Below are 13193 nucleotides of genomic sequence, written 5' to 3'. Positions count from 1 at the left end.
CTGCAGTGCGATAAAAAAATGTGGATGGAGCTAGCAGATTTAGGAAAGCGCCTGACTGCATTCAGATGTGATACAGATCTGACAGACGCCTGGAAAGCAAAGTCTGAGCACTGCTGTTTGTGTTGCTAAATAACAGCAGAGGATGAGAAAGAAAAGAGTATTGGTACAACAGGGGTATGAATTCTAAGGTCTAACTGACCTCAGAATTTCATCTTTGCCAACTTCTCGGACTGCTTCTCACAAAGACTGACATGACCATTTTATGTTATGCTTTTATTTGCCATATTTGTAGTTAGTTACAAGTAAAAAGGATTGAAATCCATTGTAGTTAATACAAAATAAAAATATAGCTGCACCTTATGCCATGGTTTTCCTTACCAACAGTATCTCCTGTATGATACCATACACTTTAAGAGCTTAACTCTTAATAGTACTCACCTACACTAAACTCTTATTGACTAACTTCCAGTGTGATTTACTGGTTACAGATGATACCCGCATGGAGTAATATCTGTTAATCATTTCATAATGGTATTTTTGCTCTATTTTTTATTTCTCCTGCAATTTGTGATTCTAAATACAAGTTGAAGGAAGCAACCTTTTAGTGCAATGTAAAGTATCAGTAGAATTTTACATATATATATAAAAATAACCCACTGCATAAACAAACAAGGATGTAAGATAACTGTTGTGCTTCCCTTTCCTTCCCTCCCCCTTGCCTTTGTCAACTGACAGGACTGAACATTCATGGTGAACAAACTACCCTATACCCTCTTGTTTTCAATGAATTTTTAAAAGCTACAGACTTGTAATTTTAAAAGCAGGAAGGTGGCTTTGATGAAAGTTATTAGCAGAGAATCAAATCTTGCGGCTTTGCAGACTCATCCTTATGTAAACTCATCCCTGCCATGAAGTTCAATCCATAAAACGTTCCCTTTAGTTGAAGAAATTGTCCTTACATCCCTGTAATTATCTAACTCTTCTGTGTAGATATAGCTCTATATAGGAAAGAAGTTGTAAAATGATAAATTATGCTATTTTAAAAATACTCTGAGAAAGAAAGTTGTGCAGGTGCACATTTGCTAGTATATTGCTATAAAGGCTAAGAATGAATTAATTAGTGATATCTGAGTATATATTCTTTAAGCTGGGAGTACAGATGGGGATTTGTTTTTGCCTTTTTTACATTTCATAGCACTTCATACTTTCTTTAGGCTATAGACTATCTCCATGTTTCTATCAAATTACTTTTTTTTTTTCTTTTCAGTTTCTGATCCCTTAAAGATACAGTAGCTGATCACACATTCATGCTTATCAATAATGTGTTTCCATAACTGGTTGACTGAAAAACACCTTTTCATTCCACCTGAACACAGCCATTTCTTCTAAGTGAATAGTGAGAGGCTTCTGGCAAAAATCTTTCCCCCAGTGAAACTGATGGAACAAACTTTCCAGCTTCACCCTTCAAGTACTCTGATCTTCTAGGCTTACAGTGTCTTAAAGCAAAACAAACTATATGTATGCCCAGTTACTAAGGCTGTTAGTATTCACAAGATTATAGCACAGAAACCTAAATTAAATGTTCTCATTGGTATTTCTACATTAACATACAAAACTACTCACAGTGCTGTGAAATACTGACAGATAAGAAAACAGAACAGAAATGTTTGGGTTTTGACTACACTCCACACTCTCCTCTGACCTAACTGTAAGTAAGGCAGCTGACCAGCTTTCTTCTGCTGGACATACTCTTTTACTAGTAGTCTTCTTACATCAACTGACAGAATCTCTAAATTAATAAACATGAGTGACTTGGTCTAAAATGGAGCAAGTTGCGGCCTGTGTCATTGACCTTGTTCACTCTGTGTTCCAACATGATGCAATAAATTACCACTGCAAAGAAAAGGATGGAAAAAACTGAATCACAACTACCACCAGTGTAGCAGAAACCAGTTACTCGCCCAAGGAAAACCGTGCATATCTGGAAGGCAAAGAAAGACTCAGCTTGATTACACTGTGTGGTCTATCTGCAGGACAGCTGCTTGAGTTGTTTCTTCATCAGATTGTTCCGTTTCCCCACTGGCTGGTTTGTTTCTTTCATCATATTGTTTCTGGCCAGAAACTTCTACAGGCATCTGATACTCTTCATCATCTTCAACAATGGACTGCTCGATGTTGTTGTTCATCATGGCATTCCCTTCCACTCTGGCTTCCTTCTCTAGAGAATCAGCTACTGCTTTGCCCTCCTCGGTCAGCGAGGTGGTAGGTGTCATATCCGAGTGCATGTCAGCAAATGACATTTCATCCTCATTCTCAGCTTGGTTATTGCTTGTATTTTCTGTTGGTCTGTCCTCAGCTTCAGTGGGGCTTTCTCCTTCATGGGCTTTCTTCATGTTGAATGTGATGGGAGATTTGAAAGTCGAGCCTTTTGAAGAGGAAGATTTCTGATGATGTACAGTAAGTGATTTCTTGATCTTTTCTCTCCGTTCAGGTGACACAATCTTTGTGCTGATCTTGTTCATCTTCTTCTCGATGTTTTGGCGGGAAAACGCTTTCTTGAGGCTATCGACCTTCTTGAGGCTGGATTTTTTAATTTTCTCTGCTCTTGATTCTTCTGTTTTCTCCTCTGCACTGTCATCCACATCATCTTCCTCATGAAACATTTCATCATCTGATCCCAACTCCACTGTATGCAAGGTTTCTTCCAGTGTTTTGTTCTCATCCACAGGCTCCTCTTTTCCTTCTGTAATGCTGGGAATGGGCTCTTTTGCAAAAACACTGGCAGGGATCTCATTTTCCTCCTGAAAGAATTGACAATATTTGAGTTTCATAGTTCACAGGACACAAATTTAATAAACAAAGCACAACCCTCAACAATTACTTCTCCCCCTCCCCTGATGAGATGAAGTATGCTGAACATTTTGTGTTGTTTCAGTATATTTAACCAGTAACAAGCCACTCAAAGCTCACTGAACCATTATCTGGTACAGTTTAAGACTAATGAGCTGTCAGCTCTAAGATTTCTATTTCAGAGTGACTTGGAATGTATACAGAATGGAAATCCCATTCTTTGTCATTTAAATTAGACACTCTTGTTAAAGAGTTCATCTGTAAAGTTGTACACCTATCCCAAGGGAGAAGGGATGGGATGGGTCATTGTTTAATGTCTTTATCAATGACCTGGATGAAGGCATTGAGTGCACCCTTAGCAAGTTTGCAGATGACACGAAGCTGGGTGGAAGCGTAGATTGGCTGGAGGGTAGGGAGGCTCTGCAAAGCGATCTGAACAGGCTGGGCTACAGACCAATGGCATGAGGTTTAACAAGGCCAAATGCCGGGTCCTGCACTTGAGGCACAACAACCCTGTGCAGCTACAGACTAGGGGAAGAGTGGCTAGAAAGCTGCCTGGAGGAGAGGGACCTGGGGGTGTTGGTTGACAGTGACTGAACATGAGCCAGCAGTGTGCCCAGGTGGCCAAGAAGGCCAATGGCATCTTGGCTTGTATCAGAAATGGTGTGGCCAGCAGGTCCAGGGAGGTTATTCTCCCTCTCTACTTGGCAGGTGAGACCGCACCTCGAATCCTGTGTTCAGTTCTGGGCCCCTCACGACAAGAAGGATGTTGAGGCTCTGGAGCAAGTCCAGAGAAGAACAATGAAGCTGGTGAAGGGGCTGGAGAACAAGTCTTACGAGAAGCGGCTGAGAGAGCTGGGGTTGTTTAGCCTGGAGAAGAGAAGGCTTCTAGGCCTTATCGCTCTCTACAACTACCTGAAAGGAGGTTGTAGAGAGGAGGGAGCTGGCCTCTTCTCCCAAGTGACAGGGGACAGGATGAGAGGGAATGGCCTCAAGCTGCAGCAGGGGAGGTTCAGACTGGATATCAGAAAAAGATTTTTCACAGAAAGGGTCATTGGGCAGTGTAACAGGCTGCCCAGGGAGGTGGTTGAGTCACCATCCCTGGCGGGATTTAAAAGACAGGTGGATGAGGTGCTGAGGGGCATAGTTTAGTGATTGATAGGAATGGTTGGACTCGATGATTCTGGGGGTCTTTTCCAAGCTAGTGATTCTGTGATTGTAGAGACTTCTGTATAGACCTACAGAAGTCACATAATCCACAGAGCTTTTCGTTTCCCTAACCAAAGATTGGGAAAATCTCTGTAGAGACATTCGGTGCATCTGAGAGGCACCTTAGATGGCAAATGCAGCTAGTGCTTCCACTGTACTTCAGAGAAATGTCTATTGCTGTTAAAACTGGATTGTTAGTACTGAGAAGCCATTCAATCTATGATGTTTAGAGTATATGCTATTTCCCTTCTATGCACAGCACATTAAAAAAAAAGGTAAATTTGTTTGGTAAATTGGTAAATATTAAAAATAGAGATAGGGCAAGTCCTTGAAAAATAATTTTAAAAGAAGTTTATGGCATACAAAAATATATAGACACTGCACCATACACAAAACACTAGTAGTCACTTCTAGCTAGGAGAAAAATTATTTCTTTTTAGAAATAGTATCAAGAAAGGGCATGACAAGGAAGAAGGTATCTGAAAACAAAACAGGCTGAACAGGGGCAGAAGGTGCAACTCATAAGGAAGACCCTCTGAGAGAACCAAGTACAGCAACTCAGAGGCACCGAGCAGCTCAGAGGCACACAACGAAAACTCTGTTATGCAGTAGATTTCACAGGCATCAGTCCATGCAAAGAAAACGAGGCTCTTTGCACACTCCCTTGTCTTTTCAGAATTGTTATGCCTTAGATCCGCATATTTTCTACTACCTTTTTTGTCATTTTCAGAGAAGGTACATGCAACTACACCTGGTGTAATGGATTGGAAGGATTTTTTTTTTATTTCATGCCCCTCCCCCTCCTATTTATCTTTAGATACAAAAAGCAGCAAGTGCTGAGTGAAAGGATTGTAACAGTCTCAGATCTGTCCCTGGGCCTGAGTTTACAGTTAAGGGGAAAAAAGGCCACATATACTTCGAAGTTCATGTTCATTATTTCAGCACTCAGCATACAGTTGTGATCACTGGAGAGAACAGTGTCTTAAGTTGAATTTGCTGTCAAGACTATATAAGGATGTCTTTATGAATATAGCACAGTACTTTGTACATTATTTTTAAAAACAAAATACACACAACCATCTTATGGTGCTTCTGGAACTCAAGAATATGCACATGGGCAGGCATTATATACACAAAAATACCCAGTATTTAAATATACACAGTACATAATCATATATACTGTAATTTGAGCAGGTTGATGAATATCCCTCAGGGACATAAAAATGAGAAGTATCAAGAAACTGATGCCTCTTTAATAGTTTGTATGTGCTTTGCTTCTACAGTTTCCACACACCTTCCTGGACCAGCAGCCTCCATCAAATGCACTGGCACAGACAAAGCTTCGCCTGCAGTGGTGCATCTAATAAAACCAGCTTTCTCCAAGCCCTGTAATGTTTTTGCAACTATCGGCAACAGTGACCAAGAAAATATAACAAAGAAAACCTGCACCAGCCTTAAGTGAAAACAGCTGTAACTGCAGTACAAATATTTATATTTTCTCTCCACTGCAGTTAATGATATGTGGATTACATGAGTGGGTGCAGTGTTAAATTATTCCCTAGAGCATGAGAACTCAGTATAAAGCATAATTTACGTGTCTTGTGCATTCTTTCCAAACCTAGGTAATTGCATACAGTTTTAAGCATCTCGGCATTCAGGTGTAAGTGCCTGAATGGCACAGAAAACTGATTTTAATGAGTAAAGATGGCTTGAAACTTTGAAAGTATTTAGTCTAGGGAGGTGGTGATGACAGTGCAGTCTGAGGCATGGGCCTGAGTGGATTCTTTCAAGGTCAGTTTAGCTCTGTGTCTACAGTATCCACGTTAAACTGAAGTACTGCATGCAGTCTCTAGAAGAATATGGACATTATTTAATTTCAATTTTTATCAAATTTATGACTGAGTAGGAAACAGACTGTCAAGTTATCCAGATTTATTAAAAAAGGCAAAAAATTATACTACATAATGAGTTAATGATGCAATTAAAAGCAGATCCTAGGTGGTCTTTGGCTTTCAGACTGTACTGGCATTGGAGAAATCACCTCTCTGTCTATGCTTCCTGCATGGTCCCAGAAAACGCCAGCCTCTGGGTATCTATTACTCTGCTTACAAAATAGGAATGACATGCTTTCCTAGCTCACACTTCTAAAAGACCTGAGGATCACAGGAACTATTAAAATGCAAATGAAAATAAATTAAGTAAATTGCTGTGGAAATAACAAAGGTGGTACAGTAGGAATGCTTTATGGTGGAACAGACATTTCTGTTTCAAATACAGTTACTAATAACACAATGTAAGCGGGCTATTGGTAACTTCTTTGTCTAACAATTTTATGACACCTCTATTTAGTTTTGATACCTTTTCAAGCAGTCTGGCATTTCATTAGGAAGACTAGAACAATACACTGAAAAATACCAGGTGCTACAAACAATTTTTCATGCCAGAAAAGTAGAACTTTGATCTTTCCTTCTTGATTTAGTCTAAAATTCTGAGAAAAAAACCACATCTTTTTATTTTCTGTGTCTGAGTTCAAAAACATCACTTGCATTTTCTCAGATGAGCTTGACTGTAGGTAGGTAGCTCCTCTGAATTAATTCTTCTGTGTAGGAGCTGAATAGACTTGTACAAGTTCTCACACAGTGCAACAACTCTTGCTAATCCTAGTAATACTTGCAAAGTTAAAATCAGTACCTTTCCTGTGGCTCTGATCCATCATTATCTGGAGCTTTCTATAGTTCAAAATCTCATCCCTGTCATTTACCAGAAAGGAAGATAAGAACCATAACAGTGCACTACAAATAACACTGGATAGCCGGAGTGAGCAGGTAGTTAATTTAGTCAGGAATGCTGAATCTCTGATGCCATATAGGGGAAATTGGCATGCTTTAGTTTGGATTTTTGTCAGATAAGTGGTAAGAGGCCATGGCCTTCAAGAAGGGGAGGTGGCATTTTCCCATGCTAACAGCAGTGCAAGCTCCTCTGTACCTTGTAGATGCTGTTCTATGCCTAAATGATTACTGCTCTAGAACTTGTTTTGCTACACAAGATAGGTCAAAAGATTACAAATCCTTCTAAAACCAGCTACAGCTCCACCTAATTTCCTTCAGACAAATACATGCTTTTCAGATCCGAGTGTCACCACAGAGAGGGAGGAAGGCAGGGAGCAGGCTGGAACTACAGGCAAGGAGGAAAAAATTGCTGGCCACCCCTTTGCACATCCTGTGCTGCCTGGGGTGTTGTGGGTTTGGCTGCACCATCTCCCTGACCTCCCACAGCACAGCTTGATCAAGTTCCAAGAGCCATGTAAGATATTCTTGTCATTAATCAATATAAGAGTATTATCCCTGCAAGACTCCAGTAAGAAATTTAGTCACTAGATATCAGTTTGTAATATCTTCTGTTTCCCTTACTTATTCATTTTTGAGTTTGAAGTTGCATTTTCTAAAGATGATTGCAGCGACCCAAACAAGAAGATACAACTATATCACTAATTTCCTGTGCCCTCCTCTTGCTTCATTTTGTGATGAAGCATTTACAAAGAGCAGTATCTGAAAGCAGCTTGAATATCAGTATGCTTAACCCCAAGCTCTAATTTTTACTCATTTTATCTGTCCTATTCACTTGTAAGCGTGACATTTAATTGAAAAATTAAACATGAACCTTTCTTATCTTGCATTTTGCTTTCTCAGCTAAAAAAGCACACAAAACCCCCACCAAACCAGAACAAAACAGAGGGAAACAATGCCAAAGCTTAACAAGGATTTTTAAAACAGTCACTTCAGTGTTTTGCTAAATTGCTGTGTCACTTTTGGCTTGTTTAATTAACTTTTGCATCCTCAAATACTTGGAATGCAGTGCCATTAAAATATGTCACCAATTAAATAAATATATGCAAACTAAGCATAACACAGTCTAGGGAGGGAAAACTAAGGGAATTCTACTGGAAAATACGTAAATAGCCGAACTTTTCTAAGCACAGTTCATTCTCAGCCTCTACGCTGGGGTAAATCTGATGCTGTTATGTGGCAGCACAGTTTCATAAAATGCAGAGCAGGAGCTCAAGTCATGTGTTCTGGCTGTGCTCAGAGTGCCAACCAAGTATCACGGAGTTTGAGATATGCAGTGAACACAGAACTGAATCACAAGTGCATTTTTTTTTATTATCATTCAGAACTATCCTCCTAAGCTAGAAAAGCGGGTGCTAACAAATCACATGCTGTGTCAAGTCTGGGATTGGTTTTTTATCAGTGCAAAAGAAGAATCCCCTGACTGAAGAGACATCTTGCACATTGAGATTTCCCTTTTGTTTTTACAGAAATCTGGCATCGATACGGCTTTATTGCAGTGACTTCTTCCTGCAATTGTTTTTTCATGGATTCCTGCTTGGGGCAGGACAGAAACTGAGCCAGCCTTCTGCTTTTCCTTCTATACAATTATCCAAACAAGGTGGTGGCCCTGCTGACTGACAGGTCATCCCACCTCCAGTTTATCAAAAGACCCCACAGGGATATTTTCAGGAGGTGGACACACAGGTTATCACCTGCTGCCCAGGCTGACAGCAGGGATATGGGCACAGCCTGGTGAGCACCCACCATCCCTCAGGGTGTGGCCGCTTCCCTGGTGGAAAATCCCAACTCCTCCCAGGCTCTGTCAGAGAAAACCCCAGGGCTGCCTGCCCTGGCCACCCTCCCACATCCTGGGGAAGATCTGCCTGCTACACTGATTTTCCAGCCAGCCCTGCTGCCTTTTAGCAACAGCCCAGTGCCAGGAGCAATTTCCTAGCTGACAGCTGAGTATTTCTTACTGAATTCCACTATAGTCTTTCTTTTCTAAGGCTTGCGTTCCTGATCCACATGGGCTTGGGATGGGTTAAGTTCACATCCCCACCCCATGATGGCAAGGTATTTTCCAGTGAGAGGGGGAACAGAGTCAAGCAAACCCTTGTAAAAGCAATGAAGAACAGATCCGCTGTCCAAAGGTACCAGCCTGGTGATGGGCAGTGGAGAAGCAGTGGATTTTCTTTAACTGTATAAACAGGTCTTAATTTTGCAATACTATTTAGCATGGGAAAACAAGCAAAGCCAGTCCTCCCCTGTTGAGACACTGTTTCATCCTTCAAACCCTTCTCGGCAAGTTTTACTGTTACTCTTACCCAATGCCTGTAAATCACTGCCACTAGGCAGCAGTCCTGGGGATCCCTAGTGAGGTCACATTAGCTGCCCTGCCCACACACAGCTGTGTTCTTGTCTTTCTTCTACATATTATTTCTAAAACACTAAAATTTGGGTTCTTTGGAGGCAGATGCTGTAGTTGCAACAACAAGGCCTTAATTCTCACGCTTGCAGGTATGGGAAAAGCCCTACGATCATGTTTCCCAGGACCAAGCTGGTACACTCTCCCCACAGAGAGTGTTCGAGGTCTGAACCTGGAGGTGGGAGCCAGTCAGCGATTGGGAGATGACAATGTTTTGACAGTAATGGATCTTAAATTACTCTGAGAAGTCCAGAGAGTGCACATCTTTTAATTTACCCAGTCCCTGGAATAATTTCCACATTCCTTATAGGATGGAAACCACCACGTTCGTCTTGTCAAACCTGGACTGCAATTTGGGAGGACAATAAGCACGGAGGTGGGGCTTCCTTTCTGAGGGAAGTGCCTGTGCACTAACCAGACCTGCCAACTTCTAAAATCAACTTCTGTTCTGTTTGTTTAAATAGAAAAAAACCCTAACAACCAGTGAGCAGAATAAAGGACTGACAGCTGCAACACCCAACTAACAAGTTTAGTGTGAGGAGCTGGTGAGGTACCAGCCCTGCCGTTCACTCTCCTCTCTTCCCACAGATTTTGTGGAATCTGTCTGGTTTTTTTAATTTTATTTTTTTTAAAATGTAAAAGTCATGTCCTGTATTTCATTAAGGCTCACATTGTGTTCCGTCCAGATCATTGCTTAAAAAGGGGAAAATATGCAAACTGCCACTATCACTGGATGGACTTCCAGGAAGCTGAGTTTTTAGCCGAATTTTTAGCTCATCCCTGAATGAGCCAGAACAGCATGAGGCACAAAGAGGGGTGTGAGGTCCAGCACAATAATAGCTACAGCGCTGCCCTGCTCCTGCTTCTAGAGGGCAGATGCACGGCAGTTCTTAGGAGCACTGCTACAAGTCAGCAAAATGGGCTCTTTTGTCCAGTTTCCTAAAATGGGCCCTTTCTTCAAGTTTGCTTAAAAAAAACCCCTGCAAAACAAAACAACTTTTCTCTCTCACGTGCTGGGAGTTAGTAGAAGACAGCCCTTTTCCCTTCACTATAAGTTAGTAAAGCAAAGTCTCTTTCCTCAGATTGGCTAAAAGACGTTTATTTCTCCAAGTTTGCCAAGTGTGAAAGAGGATTTCTTCTCCACAGTTTGCTATAAAAAATAGCAAAAAAAAAAAAAAGGCTCATTCCTCATATTTGCTAAGAGTTAGCAACAAAATAATGGGCTTTCCCCCAAGTTTGCTAAGAGTTAGCAAAAAAAGCTGGCTCTTCCCCCAGGTTTGATCGGAGTTGGCAAAACAGGCTTTTTTTTACCCCAAGTTTGCTACAAGTGAAAGTGGGCATTTCTCCTGTTTGTCAAGAGCAGAAATGGGCTCTTTTGCCAAGTTTACTAAGAGTTAGTGAAAAAGACTGCTTTCCCTAAGTTTGCAGAGACTGAAAGGAAACTTTTTTCCCAACTTTGTTAAGTTGGCAAAAATACAGCCCACTGCCCCCCCACCCCCAGTCCGGTAAGAGTTAATAAAAGCTTTCGCTAAGTTTGGCAAGTGTAAAAGAGGGGTCCTTCCCCACAGTTTGCTAAAAATCATAGAAGAAAAAAAAAAACAAAACCAAAAACTCTTTCCTCATGTTTGCTAAGAGTTAGCTAAATAGTAACGGGCTTTCCCCTTCCCCCAGCCCAAGTTTGCCAAGACTGAAAGCAGGCTTTTCTCCTATATTTAAGGGCAGCAGTGGGCTCTTCCATCAAGTTTGCTAAAAGCATACAAGACCAATCTTTCCTCAAGTTTGCCGAGATTGAAAAAACTTTATTCTCCCAAATTCACCTGCCCATGGCAGGAGGGCTTGGAGTTAGATGATCTTTAAGGTCTCTTCCAACTCGAACCATCCTATGAAATTAGCGAAAAGACAACGTTTTTTTCCCCCCAAGTCTACTAAGAGTTAGTAAAAAGTCAGCTTTTTCACCAAGTTAGAATCATGGACTAGTTTGGGTTGGAAGGGACCTTAAAGATCATCTAGTTCCACCCCCTCTGCCATGGGCAGGGACATCCCACTAAGATCAGGCTGCCCGCACTAGAAAGCGGCTCTTTCCCTCGGAGCTCGCCCCGCAGCGCTGGGGGCAGGCTCAGTGCCTCTCACCTGGAAGATGAGCACCTTGAAGCGGTCCCTGCGGAGGAGCTGGGCGTGATGCTGCTCCAGGCGTCGCACCTGGTCGCACTGCCTCTCCAGCCGCTCCCTGACGGCCCGGGTGTGAGCGCACACCTTCCGCGACTTCTCCAGCAGCTTCTCCACCGCCTCCCCCGTCGCCCCGTGGCTGCGACACAGTTTCCCCAGGTCCCCCTGAATGCTCCGCACGGCCCCTTCCAAACCCCGCTGCCTCTGCTCCATCTGCCGCTGCTGCCCTTCCACCGCTTCCAGCATCGACACCAGCTTCTCCAGCAAAGCCAGGACGGTCAGGGCGTTCACCTGCCCCCCGACCGCCTCCGGCGCCGGGAGCGGGGGCACCGCGCTACCTCCCGCCGCCTCCCCCATGGCTGCGCCGGGACGGGACGGGGGATGCGGGCGCTGCTCTTTAAGGGCTCAGCCTTCCTCCTCCCTCGGGGAGGTTTCGGAAAGAGCCCGGCCCCGGCCCCGGCCCGCCCCGGGAGGCCCTTGGCCTCCCGGGGCGGGCCGGGGCCGGGGCCGGGCTCCCGGTGCCTCCCCGCCCTGTATCACCTCCCTCCATCCCGCATCACCTCCCTCCCCCAGGTCCTGTATCAGCTCCCTCGCTTTCCAAAATAAAGGGGGTGTATTCTCGCCCCACGCTTACCGAAACGCGGGAGACACCTCCTCGCAGGCATCAGTAGATGGCAGGAGATACCGCGGGATGGGAGGAGAAGGAGGGGCTGCTGGAGAAGAAGGCGTTGGGAAAACGGGAAGAGGGTGTTGGTGGGGATGGTCCGGGAGAGTTCGTACATGCTGAACCTAAACTCCTGGCACTCCTTCCACTGAGCAAGCACCCCATGCAGCACTAGACTGGATTTCTTAATGATTAAAATAACCATTCTCCTCCTTCTCCTTATTATTATTATACAATTTCAAATAATAATTTATGTGATTATGATGACCATCCCATCCCATCCCACTCCATTACACTCTATTCTATGCTATGCTATGCAACGCTGTGCTATGCTATTCTTGTTCTTAGTCTTACTGAAAAAAAAGAACCCACTGGTGTTGCATGGGGTGTTTGCTTGGTGGAAGGAGTGCCAGGAGATTTTATTCACCATCTACAGTGTGGAGATTAGCTGGGTACTCTTGCTGCTGTGACTTGAGTCACCGGTGTTTATTTGGTAAAAAATTGTAGGGTTAGAATGTGTTTTGGGGGGAATGACAATGAACTGGGTGTGGTGGCAAAGGGACAGTGTTTTCAAGCTTTTGCAAAGCACCAAAAGGAGCTACTTGGCATGAAAAAATACCAAGCTGTTTATATAGAATAATACATAATGGTGCCAAAGGTCTGATACAAAGCTGTTATTATCAGGGAAAATAGTACAAAGTTTCATGGACTTATGTTGCTCATCCCTGTGCTGACATTCTCAAGCACGGTCTATTTTTTTTTTATCTTTTATTCTTGACATTTGCCTCGTAACAGGATTTCTTGCTGCAAAACAGATGTTTCTAATACTTCGGTGTACAGAATTCTAACACTTGAGTTGCTGAAATATAATATTTTCTAATACTTGGGTATATAAAATTCCTCCGCATTTTTTCTGCATCTTACAGATTAAAAACATCTATTTGGAGTTCAAATGACCATGATTCTCACCCCTTTTTTTGTACATGGAAACCAAAATTTTTTACTCACTTTACTATGAAAAGGAATAAAAATTAATGACTTCAGAATAATG

General features: G+C 42.8%; 1 protein-coding gene across 1 annotated transcript; it reads right to left on the bottom strand.

Moving 5' to 3' along the window:
* Positions 1-258: 258 nt before the first annotated feature.
* Positions 259-11925, bottom strand: CAVIN2 (caveolae associated protein 2). The gene is made up of 2 exons (XM_069860724.1): positions 11443-11925; positions 259-2801 (listed from the first exon to the last, which is right to left on the bottom strand). The coding sequence occupies exons 1-2, from the start codon at positions 11833-11835 to the stop codon at positions 2010-2012; spliced, it is 1185 nt and encodes a 394-aa protein (XP_069716825.1). The 5' UTR covers positions 11836-11925; the 3' UTR covers positions 259-2009.
* Positions 11926-13193: the final 1268 nt, after the last annotated feature.

This window comes from Phaenicophaeus curvirostris, chromosome 7, assembly GCF_032191515.1.
Source record: "Phaenicophaeus curvirostris isolate KB17595 chromosome 7, BPBGC_Pcur_1.0, whole genome shotgun sequence".
Taxonomy (NCBI): Eukaryota; Metazoa; Chordata; class Aves; order Cuculiformes; family Cuculidae; genus Phaenicophaeus; species Phaenicophaeus curvirostris.
This window is presented reverse-complemented; position numbering and strand designations above follow the sequence as displayed.